This window comes from Andrographis paniculata, unplaced genomic scaffold (genome assembly GCF_009805555.1).
Source record: "Andrographis paniculata isolate CXL003 unplaced genomic scaffold, ASM980555v1 Contig62END, whole genome shotgun sequence".
Taxonomy (NCBI): Eukaryota; Viridiplantae; Streptophyta; class Magnoliopsida; order Lamiales; family Acanthaceae; genus Andrographis; species Andrographis paniculata.
In genome coordinates, this window is record NW_026137598.1 from 4,932,544 (window position 1) to 4,945,177 (window position 12,634).

The 12,634-nt window shown below is 33.5% G+C and overlaps 2 protein-coding genes and 1 pseudogene across 3 annotated transcripts; all 3 read left to right on the top strand.

Annotated features, from left to right (window-relative positions):
* Window positions 1-3,134: 3,134 nt before the first annotated feature.
* LOC127260828 (DUF21 domain-containing protein At4g33700-like) lies at window positions 3,135-6,497 on the top strand. Of its 2 annotated transcripts, XM_051288792.1 has the most exons (11): window positions 3,135-3,555; window positions 3,960-4,036; window positions 4,122-4,205; window positions 4,577-4,690; window positions 4,788-4,874; window positions 4,960-5,099; window positions 5,191-5,278; window positions 5,395-5,468; window positions 5,635-5,747; window positions 5,832-6,100; window positions 6,224-6,497. In XM_051288792.1, the coding sequence occupies exons 1-11, from the start codon at window positions 3,378-3,380 to the stop codon at window positions 6,266-6,268; spliced, it is 1,269 nt and encodes a 422-aa protein (XP_051144749.1). In that variant the 5' UTR covers window positions 3,135-3,377; the 3' UTR covers window positions 6,269-6,497. The 2 variants fall into 2 exon arrangements, with proteins under 2 accessions (XP_051144749.1, XP_051144750.1); XM_051288793.1 differs by lacking the exon at window positions 3,960-4,036 and having other exon boundaries at window positions 3,443-3,555.
* A 1,385-nt stretch (window positions 6,498-7,882) lies between these two features.
* Window positions 7,883-9,421, top strand: LOC127260830 (histone H3.2-like; annotated as a pseudogene).
* On the top strand, window positions 9,108-11,155 carry LOC127260829 (pumilio homolog 12-like). Its single transcript, XM_051288794.1, has 6 exons — window positions 9,108-9,285; window positions 9,457-9,846; window positions 9,956-10,118; window positions 10,209-10,384; window positions 10,471-10,729; window positions 10,822-11,155. The coding sequence occupies exons 1-6, from the start codon at window positions 9,230-9,232 to the stop codon at window positions 10,948-10,950; spliced, it is 1,173 nt and encodes a 390-aa protein (XP_051144751.1). The 5' UTR covers window positions 9,108-9,229; the 3' UTR covers window positions 10,951-11,155.
* Window positions 11,156-12,634: the final 1,479 nt, after the last annotated feature.

The following is a 12,634-nucleotide window of genomic DNA, read 5'->3' on the forward strand; positions in this document are numbered from 1 at the left end:
TCTCTACTCCTCTCCTCTTCAAGTCGCTCCATTGCACCTGAGACAAAGTTAGATTATACTCCTCCATCTCGGTATAATTAACATTGGTTAGAAATGTAATTAAGGTAACGGTGTTTAATTAGTGAGTAATAATGAATTATTATACTCCCTCAGTCTCATTGAAATGTTATAATTTTCCATTTTCTTTCATCCCAAAACAGTTAAGGTTACCATTTCATAATTTAGTAATTGTATTACCTACTTAACATAATAAATACCCTTTCAACTTACAATATATTACACAAATACCATTACTTTTATATTACACCATACTAATAGAGTATTCTTGTCTTTTGTCTTTTTTTACTGCAATCCAATATAATACTAATATTCAAAAATCTACGTTAAAAAAGCAAACGTCATCATTCCAATGAGACGGAGAGAGTATTATTTTTATGTTATTAATAATATTGATAGTTTTAAAATAAACTTAATATACAGAGTATAATTTAAAAAATTAGAATATGTATTTAGATATTTTTAAAATTATATCATAATAAAAAATATACACAATATGAATATAATTTTATAAAAGGATAAAATTTTATATAATACAAGTAAGTTTATTTATTTATAATTAACATATATTAATTTTATAAAAAACAAAGTGGAGTTTTAAATATAAATAAAAAAGATTTGTTTTCCAGGAGAGAAATAAAAGTAATGAAGTTTTGAATGAGTTCTACATATATGATGTTATATATTATGTAGTTAATTAAATTGATTTATATTTGTTAAGTATATTTTCATTTAGTAAGTTTTACAAATGTTAATTAAAGTAGGACCAAAAAAATATAATTAAGATAGAATGAGGACAAAGGAAGTATAATGGAATACGAATCATAACGAGACCATAAAACATACCCAAACATAAATAAGAGGGTCAAAATCCCATATAAACAACAATGTTTATTTTTTTATTTATTTTTTTTGCCGATCAAAAAATAGAAAATCGTAAATTGTACCATTTTTTAAATCACCATCAAGAAAAAATAAGTGCCATAAAAATATTGGGAATAAGTACAAATAAATAGTCATTGACGAAAATGCCCCCGGCCCCCGACACGTGCCCACAATGCTGTTCGGCATAGGCGGCGGCTGCGGCTGCCTGAGTATCATTCAAGGTAATAGATTGAGAACCGATCTCGGCCTGAACAGAATCGTGCGCATTCACACTAATATTGGGTTTACATTGCGCGGATACGGACACAACCATGGCCATAGCCACGAGGGCAATTACAAGAACAATTCGAGCAACATGGCCACCCATATTCTTCCTCGTAATTATTCTTGCGGCGCAACACAACCGATCGGCGATCGATAATCGACGAGCTAGTTGTTTGTTTGCCCGATTGATGAAAATTTTGGTGTCTGTATGTCTTAAATGAGAATGTTTGTTGTCCGAATTGGATGTTGGAGAGGAAATGGGTGGAAAGAAGCTAGCTAGGCCATTCGTGAAATTTCGAAATGCTAAAAATATGGGCTGTCGCCTATATATTGTTTCATTGAGTTATTTGACAGATTTTATTGACATTTGACATGTTTTCTGTTTTTTTTTTTATTATTTTTTTTAAAATGTGTCTACATATATATTTTTAGTATATATATTGTTTGGTTTAATAATATTTTATATTGTTTAGTACTCTCTTCTCTCCATACAACTAAAAGTAAGGTTACGGGGGTAGCGTGACTTTTTCGTCGCGTCTAGTATGCAGGGTATTAGGTTCGGCCGGGGTTTACTCAGTGTGCACTTTCGGGTAGCGGCTGCGGGTTCCCATGTTATTAAAAAAAAAAAAGTAAGGTTATGGGATCCCGACACCTTAGGTTACTTTCCACAGTTCGCCTAATGTGTCTTGTCTGTCGGACCTAGTTTGCAGGGTATTAGATTCGATTGGGGGTTTACCAAGTGCGTATTTTCGAACTGCGGGTTTCTACGTTATCAGAAAAAAAATAGTAAGGTTATGAAATGACCTGATAGTACAGGGGTTAAACTTATGACCGTGAGGTTATGAATTCAAACTCCGACGCCTCAGCTCACATGTCACACATCGGGTTACCCAATAAGCACCTTCGGCCACGGCCACAGATAGAAAGAATGAAGACAGAGGGAGTAATAAATTTTATAGTTTATATTATTAATTGTTTTTGTTTAAACACACTATCATATGATTCATATTTGAAAATTGGTAAACCCTAGTTGACTCAACTCGTCTAAACGGTCCCCACTAAGATCGATACGGCCTAGGCTCGCTTTATTAAATCTGACTCTACTTAAACCTAAACTAAGGGGGAAAGTTTGGGATTGGACTGAAGTATATATTCGCCCGGCTCATGTTTCGTCTATTTTCAGAAAGTAAATATTTGTTTTTTTACATAAAATTAATAAACATTATATTTTAATAATAATTATAATAATTTTGGTATGTAAAAATTATTATACTCTTTGGGGAAAAATAATAACTTATTTATATTATATTTTAGTGTGTAATGGATAAATTATTTTAGTACCTTTGATAAATCGTTTAATTTTAATTAGACTAATTATTGATTTTAATTTATAATAATTTTTATTAATATATTTTCTTAATCATGGATACGGTTCAACTGTTTGAAAATACATATGTATTTGATATTCAAATAAAATTGAGTAAATTCAAAATTGTAAACCATCAATCTAATAAAAATAGTTATAGTCCCACCTGGGTAAGGATTGAACATGTTACTGTGGAGTCATGAACACGTCTCAAGTCACCTGTCGCACTTGATTGGTCCGTACATATAAATTGTCCCAATAAATTATTAATAGAAATTTAAATATATATTAATATACTCGGTTCGATTTGATGAACCAAAAATATATTAAAGAATAAAGATTGATCGAACAAATATAAATACTATATTTTGGGTTAAACGGTCGGACTTTCTGCCCTACCAATTTGGGCATCATTTTGAAGCAAACAAAAAATACCTGTCTTATCTTCTCATTCATTAACAGTGTCTGAGTCTGTGTCTGTTGATTGAGTGGCCAAGTCAAGTCTGAAACGTTATCCTGGAAAACGACAGGGCTGCAGGGATGGGATGCGAGCCGCATCTGCTGCACCCACCCTTGTCCAACGACGGACACGTATCACCCTTCCTCAATAATAATACTATTATAAAAATGGTTACGGTGGCAATATTCGCAGAGAATCGGTTCCGGCGAGTTGCTTCAATAATAATCCATCCAGTTTCAGCATCTTCTCCAGAATTTATCCTCGAATCGGTGGCCGGTATACCACATCGAAGGAATCCCGAGGCGGGAAGGATTCCGCAGCTGCTTTTTGGAGTGGAGGAGGTGAATGGCGGTGGAGTACACTTGTTGCGCACCGGAGTTTTTCGTGCACATTGCGGTCATCGTGTTCCTCGTCTTGTTTGCGGGATTGATGTCGGGGCTTACTCTGGGGCTCATGTCTCTCAGCCTCGTCGATCTCGAAGTGCTTGAGAAGTCTGGTACTCCCAAGGATAAACAGTATGCTGGTATTACATACAAACACTCATTTGGCTTTAGGTTTCACTCCTGATGTTGTTGATTTACTTCTTCGGTTTATCGGTGCTTTGCATTCAGTGTAGTTTAGCGTTTTTTGTTTTGATTGGAATTGATTATTGATTTTTGGATCGAGGACCTAATTTGACGGACGAAGTGATTAGGTCAATCAATTTAGGTTTGTGTAGAATTTGATTTCCGTCTTGCTCAGAAGAGTTTCTGAAGTTAGAATTGGTAATGGAACAGATTTTCGAAGCTTGGGGGATTACTTGAACTCGTTTGTGTGAACTTGAATGTTGCATTGTTCTTTGCTGGTTGTGGATAATGATTACTGTTAATGGTAGCTGTAAGCATAACTGTAGTGTTACATAAACACTTTGAATTAAATTCCATACAGCAAAGATTATACCAGTTGTCAAGAACCAGCATTTATTGCTTTGTACTCTGCTTATCTGGAATGCTGCTGCTATGGAGGTATATGAATTTGAGGCTCTGGTTTCTTCTGAAAGATGATCCTACTGTGCAAGATGAATTGATATGATATGTTTTCACCTATCAGGCGCTTCCTATTTTCCTTGATGGTTTAGTCACAGCTTGGGGAGCAATCTTGATATCTGTGACATTAATTCTTCTGTTTGGAGAGGTAATGGGAAATTTATTTGGGAAAGTCATTGTGATGCCTGAGCTGTAAAATGTTTGAAAATTGATGAGCAAGTCATTGAGAAATCTTACATAATCAATAAAGAAATGTTTGGAATTTTTAGAAAATGTAATAACGAGTTACATATTTCAAATCGGCATCCCAAATTTGGCGAGGATGTTAACATAAAAAAGAACTGTAAAAAGGATAGTTATTCAACTCATCATCCGTTAGTCTAGTGTTAGCAACTGTTGTAGTAGAGTAATCTTTCTTAAAAACTAAACTAAATTGGAATCACTGGTTAATATGTTTTGTGAAGTGTTGCATCATAGACTGGTGATTTGAATGCTGAATTTTGAGATTCAATTTATCAGATCATCCCACAATCTGTCTGCTCAAGGTATGGACTTGCTATTGGTGCAACTGTTGCCCCTGTGGTTCGTATTCTTGTCTGGATTTGTTTCCCTGTTGCATATCCGATAAGCAAGGTACCACTTTATCGGATCCATTTCTGCACAAGAAGATAGCTGAGAAACATTGGATGTATTAATTAATACTGTTGTCCTCTATGTCTGTAATTTCCAGCTGTTGGATTTCCTTCTTGGCCACAGGCACAAGGCTCTATTTCGACGTGCTGAGTTAAAAACTCTTGTTGGTTTACATGGCAATGAGGTATAATGGAAATTATGATTCAATTCTGCTCTATTGCTGCTGCTTTTTCATCGAAATTTGTTATGATCTGATGTCTTTTCCCCAGGCCGGTAAAGGCGGAGAACTCACGCATGATGAGACAACTATAATCGCTGGAGCACTTGAGCTTACTGAGAAAACTGCTAGTGATGCCATGACTCCTATATCTGAAATTTTTTCCATTGATATAAATGCAAAGCTTGATAGGTCATGTATACATTTTAACTGGGTAGCATTGGTCCCGTCATGATGATACTGTTATGCTGAGCATGAGAATTGCATTTTTGTTATTGTATAGGTTCTTGATGAATCTAATTTTGGAGAAAGGACACAGCAGAGTGCCTGTCTATTATGAACAACCAACCAACATAATCGGGCTTATTCTGGTACTTGTTTCAATACACATTGTTGTAACATATGTAATCTGTGGTAATTAATTGGTCACTCATTCTATGAAATGCTAGCAATGTAGTTTGTAATCTGTGATTAATATGGGTTTCAGGTGAAAAACTTGTTGACTGTTCACCCGGAGGATCAACTCCCGGTGAAGAGTGTCACTATCCGCAAGATTCCAAGGTATTCCTCACTTTGAACCTACATTGCATAAATCATTCAACTTAAGTTGGATCTGTTCTCAATTTCATATAACTGTATACATAAAAACAGAAAAATACGCACACAAATTGCGCGACTATGCTCATTATGTGTGAATAAAAAACTCATGAATGTGTTTCCAACTCAGGGTTCTAGAAACTTTGCCCTTATACGACATTTTGAATGAATTCCAAAAGGGCCACAGCCACATGGCTGTGGTTATAAGGCAGCATAACAAGGCATCGAATTCTCCAACCCCAGGTACCTCTCCATGTACAAAGTTCTTCTAAGTTAGCATTTCCTACAGCATGTAAATATCCCTTGAAAACATTTTTGTCGATGTAGATGCAATCAAGGATGTGAGACTTGAGATTGACGGTGAAAAGCCTTCACCCGACAAAAGTGTGAAGCCCAAAAGGCCACTGCAAAAATGGAAGAGTTTCCCAAACTCAGGCAGCAATTCTTTGAGAGGTAGCAGCAGGGGGAGAAAGTGGACTAAAGACATGTATTCGGACATTCTACAAGTCGATGGACATCTACTGCCGAAGCTCCCTGAAGAAGAAGAAGCTGTTGGGATAATAACCATGGAAGATGTCATCGAAGAGCTTCTACAAGTAAGTCCATTTTTATTTTTATTTTTTCGTATTCGATCCCAACTGCATGTCCACTCCTCCATTTTCTATAAAAGTGTTTTTACTGTATGTTGTCGTCATGCAGTCGATCTTTTGTTCTTGCAGGAGGAGATATTTGATGAAACTGATCACCAGGTTGAATATTCATAACACACACACACATATAAATATATATATATATATATGTAAGGTAGTAGGATTGTATTGAAAAGTGTTGTAGTCTAAATGTTAGATAGTAGTTGGATAGGAATGATTTTTTGTTTTAGATTTCACGTTTGGTCAGTAGTGTTGTTGGCGGATAAAAACACATCATATGATCGTTCCTGCGGTGAGACTGTGCAGTATAAAATTTTGTGTTACGTATTTTCATAATTTTCCCTGTGCGGTATGAACTTGTGTTTCTCTGATGAAGTTAAATTTCAATCATAAATTTTAAGTAGTATTTGATATTGGTGGTTGAGGCTCAATTCTTGATTCTGTCAATTTTAGTGAAGCAACGTCATAAAAAAAATAAAAAATAAAATAAAAGGATCATCCTCAACAGATTTTGGCTTTAATCACGACAGAAGCAATCCATACGTATGCAACTCAGGATTTGGGTCCTAAATCTTCAAATCTATCGAGAAAGAGAATTGGAGTAAGAGTATGTTAACATAATTTGTCTCCGTTCAATAGAGATTTTTCAAATATTTGATTTAATATTTAAAAAAATATTTAATATGATATTTTAAAAAAATTAATACTCCTCTTATTCACGGTGCAGTCTTTTTTTTTTTTTTTTATGATTAAACACTCGATCTTATTTAAATTTTTAAATTTTAATTAAATTTATTTTAATATATATTAATTATTTTTCATAATATATTTTTAATTATCTATTAATTATAATTATTTTAAATTTTCGTGTTTAGAGTAATTAGGATATCCAATGTAAAACAGATGTAGTATAATTTATACTTCTTTTGTCAGAAAATAAAATGCTTGTTTGATTTTATATTATATTTGTATATAATATAAATTAATAAAAAAAATTAAAATACTTATATTAGTATGGTTAATTACAAAAATAATATGGAGTAATATTTATATAATAATATATATCAAATATAATATAAATTAATAAAAAAAATTAAAATACTTATATTAGTATGGTTAATTACAAAAATAATATGGAGTAATATTTATATAATAATATATATTTAAAATATTGGGCATGTACAAATATAATTGCAAAATAAGAAAATGAATACTGACAATTTTATTTTTGTTTGTTTTAAAACAAAGTTACTATTACTATTTACCTAACATAATAAATATTTTTGTAACTTATATTATATTACACAAATATCATTATTTTTATAATACATAATGTTAATATGACATTTTTACCTTTTTCACTATAATCAAATATAATATTAATATTAAAAAATTTACCAATAAAAATAAACAGTAACCTTTATTAGAATGAGGACTGAAAGAGTATTTTATTTTGAAATGGGATAAAAATAAACGGATATCTTGATTTACTTCTAGTATTATTTGTTGTAAGCAATAATAAATTCGTGTCCACGTCATCGATCCACACACTCGTCCAAAACACCGATCTTCAACCATAAGATTAAAAGCCATCCAACGATTCAGAATGTTCCACGTCAGAAATCCGCGAGACTCCCTTAAAACAGATCTTATCTCTTGAAGTGAATAAGTGCACAAAAATCCAACGGTTCCGATACCATCACATCCCGCCACAACTTCTCAAAACCGTCCTTATATAAATACATAAAGATAAATGCAGCTTCGTCTTTCACAGCAACAACTTCTCAACGCTCCCAAAAATTCCCAAATTCGTATTTCCCTCTCAGATCTTCAAACCCTAGAAATGGCTCGTACGAAGCAAACCGCTCGCAAATCCACCGGCGGCAAGGCTCCGCGGAAGCAGCTGGCCACTAAGGCTGCGAGGAAATCGGCTCCGGCCACCGGAGGGTGAAGAAGCCCCACCGTTTCCGCCCTGGCACCGTCGCACTTCGGGAAATAAGGAAGTATCAGAAATCTACAGAGCTTCTAATCCGCAAGCTGCCGTTCCAGAGGCTTGTTCGTGAGATAGCACAGGATTTTAAGACGGATCTGCGATTCCAGAGTTCAGCGGTGGCGGCGCTTCAGGAGGCGGCGGAAGCTTATCTTGTTGGACTGTTTGAGGATACCAATTTGTGTGCTATCCATGCTAAGAGAGTCACGATTATGCCCAAGGATATTCAGCTGGCAAGGAGGATTAGAGGTGAAAGAGCTTAGATTAGTAGACGACGTCACCGATTGCTTGTGATAAAAATTCTGGTGATGGTTCATATGACTATGATATCATTTGATTTGTGTTTTTGGTAAATATGTCAATGGATTTCTTCACTTTTTTTTGCTTTGAATGTGTTGGAATGTGGTCGTTCCAATGAAATTTGGTAATTGAATTCTCATTTGATTGTTTTTTTGTGTTTGTCTATTAATCAATAGTAAAATGTGTGGGTAATACCAAAACAAGAACCGATGATCTTGTTGTGAAAAAGTGTATTGCAATTTATTGATGGATGAATCGAAACCAATACACAAAGATGTGATTTTAAAGAAAGAAGAAAATTTGAAACAAGATTTTATATGTTATGATTTGAAAGAGGAATGATGTATATAGTTCTATTAAACATATCTTTATCTACAGTGAAAAATTCTGAATATAAAAATTAATGAAAAATAATATATTCGTTTTAATTTTGAATTAAAATTTTTATTCTTTAATAGCTTTCGATAGAAATATGCTAATTTTTTATTATAAAAAATATAAGAAAATTACCAATCTCAATAATACTATTATTAGATAGATTAGATTAGATAGATTACATATAAGTAAACATCAGTATATTTTGGATATTGTTTGATTTAATTTTGGATATTAAATCCATATCATATTCATATTTTATCCGTATCTAATTAGATTAGGTAAGTAACCTTTTTTTTTGGATTATTTGGATTTATTTGTCTATCCTACCATCTATATATACGCTTAACTGCCATAAAGATTCATCTCACATTCTCCACTGCACTTTTTTGTGATTATTTCTGTCTGTGATGATGAACGCTGGGGGTCTCAATTTCATGCCTTCAACTGGCGCCATGGATTTCAGGTACCTTCTTCCATATCGGCGTCCCAGCTGGCAGTACCCTAATTGTCGAAGCCATAGCCGTTTAAATTTTGGGGCGCTTCCTGCAAGATATTTGAATTCATCATCGTCGTTGTCGGCAACGGGATGCGGTTCTGCAAACCATCCTGATCGTGACGACTATTATCTTCACAGGAACTCTTCCTATTTTTCCTCGTCGTTGTCCTTGACTAATATGCAGCTATGGAGGGAGGAGCTGAGATCACGTATTGATCTGATAGCCATGACTTCTGAGGGGCGACGATTCATTGAGGAAGAGTTGAGATCGCGTATTAATCTGGCAGCCATAAGTTCTGAGGGACGACGATTCCTGGAGAAGAAGCTGGAGGCGGGAGATCATGAAATCGTCGGAATCATCGTTGAGAAGCTGAAGCATAACATCCACGCCTTAATGGTACATGATGTCGCCAATTTTGTTATACGCAAACTTTTTGAGGTTTGCACCGAAGAACAAATGTCGGAGTTGCTTGTTGAGCTGCTAAGTTCCCACTCCAAACTCGTATACGTCTGCACACATTCGTTGGGGTGGGTAAACTCGTTACATATTCAATTCAATATTTAATTAATTGATGGTATTAATTTTCTGTTTTTGTGTGTGTTAAATTAATAATGTTTTTATATGTGTTAATTTCAGAGCACGAGCGGTGCAAACATTGTTGCAGAATCTGAAAATTTGGAACCAGAGATTGACAGTGATATTTGTTTTCAGCCGGATTGTCGTCGATCTCACAACAAATCGTTGTAGCCATCATATTATTATGCATTTTCTCAAGCACTTCCACTCCCAAGAATACAAGGTGTGTATTATTTTTAATTATTTACTTTTTAATTAGTGCGATGACGAGGATACTAATTTACTTCATAGCTTACAAATATTTAATCTGCAGCTATTCATTGAGGGTTTGGCCAACAATTTAGTCGACATTTGTACTAATAAAGATGGATGCTCCATGATTAAGAAAATAATTACTTATGTCGAGGTTGTTGGTGATCTCTCATCTTGGGAACTTCTTACTTTTGCAATAGCAAGTCAAGCACTCTCATTAGCCGAAGATGAATATGGGTACGCCACTTTCTCTCTATTTATATGTTGTAGTGTATATTATTTAAAATTTACTAATTTAGCGCATTTGTAATTGAATGAATCAGAAATTGTATTTTACAATACTTGGTGGAGTTAAGGATACCCGATCTAACAACATCAGTGGTTGCGTCATTGCTCGGGAGATTTGTGTTCCTTTCGAAAAATAAATTCGGTAGTCGCGTGGTGGAGGGATGCTTGCAATGCACGACATCGCCTTTAAAGGAAGTTATAATGATAGAGATAGGCGAACCTCTGCAGTTCCTATCTCTTGCAAAAAATGTGTATGGCAAATATGTGGCACGGACTGCACTTCAAGTATCACGAGTATGCACCGTCATCTTTTCATATCTCGAGTTTTATTTTTTGATTTATTTTTTTATAGACTGTGATATAATTTTGTAATAATATGCATGCAGGGTAGAATAAATAAACTACTCATAAGATGCGTGAAAAGTCGTTACACGATGCTAAAGAGTCATATCCATGGGTCGAAGGTGCTGCAAGAGATCAAGAAACTTGAACGCGGTCGCCGTCATGTCATCTGAGGAAGGATTTGTAAAAAATTTTGTGTAGATATGTAGAAAATTAATTAGGTGATTAATAACATTGATTTACTGTCGAGAAACTTCTCAAGTCATTAATTGTGTTATTTTGTATCTATTCAATGCAGAACGTTGTTTGTGGTAAAATTTTCGGTGATGGTTCATAGGTTTATGAAATAATTTGATTTGTGTTTTTGGTAAATATTTCAATGGATTTCTTCACTTCTTTTGCCATGAATGTGTTGGAATTCGGCCGTTTCAGTGAAATTTGGTAATCGGATTCTCATTAGACTGTTCTTGCTGTTTGTTTATTAATCGATAGTAGAACGTGTGCGTAATACCATAACAAGAACGGATGATCTTGTTGTGAAAAAGGGCGTATATTGTAATTTATTGTTGGGTGAATCGAAACCGATGCACAGATGATGTGATTCTAGAGAATGAAGAAAATTTGAAACAAGTTCTTATGTTATGATTTGGAAGTGGAACGATGTATACAGTTCTATTGAAATTTTTACATATCCTTATCTACCAAAACTGTGAAAAATTATGGATATGGAAATTAATGAAAAATAATGTACTCGTTTTGATTTTAAACTAAATTTTTTATTATTCAAAAGCTTTTGATACGAATATGCTAATTTATTTTTTTTTTTTTTGGAAAATCAAAATTAGTTTCAATATAACAATAAATTCTCAATTTTCGTTATAATAAGAAAAAACTTAGCAATTTTAGTCTCGTTATAAGTAATTTTAATCAATTTGATCACACAGTTGGAAAATCAACTGGCGAGGTAATAGCTAGTTTTGGGATGTTGGGAGATATCATTATTGTCGAACCCAACTCCTACATTGCATTTGTGGGTAAAAGAGTAATTGAACAAACATGGAATAAAATAGTTCCCAAGAGTTCACAAATTTCTTAATATTTATTCCAGGCCTAATCACGTAATTTTTCAAAAAACGTTCTGAGTGAGTTATTTCAAAATAAGTAGTTAACTTATGGAATTTAAGTAAATAAGAATCAAGTTTTCTTTAATGACTTAAGATCGAATTACAGAAAGATCAAAAGTTGCGAATAACTCTTTTCTATCGGGATTCTTTTCTTTCGGCGTTAACGTCACCCAAAAAAAAATATAAATAAATCAGTAGCCTTCTCCCCACTGTTATCCCCTCCAACGTCAAGAAATAGAATTCCGACGGAGGTTCAGCACCAGAGGCGTCGAAACCACTCCCTACCCTGAATATTGGTATGTTTCTCTCTTTTTATATATATATATATATATATAATTTAAATTTACTAATTTAATGCTTGTTTAATTGGATGGATCATTGTCTCGAGAGATTGACTCCTTAATTTGCTTTAAGGGTATTATTGTCTTTATAAGTTTAGAATATTATTAAATTGAAAGTCAAATTTTGCTTTTTTGTCAAATGAAATTCCTATTATTACCATTTATAGCTTATTAATAATGAATACTCTTTATAATTCTAATTAATAGTGTTTGTATCCTAAGTATATCATATATTTTGTATATTTCATCCCAATAACAAATGAACAAATACTTCTAGAAAATAGAAAACTTTTATAATTAAAAAAAAAATCAAAACAATACAAAGAACATTGCATCCATCAAAACAAAAAAATATAAATATAAAATATTAGCCCAATTCGAAATAAACTCAA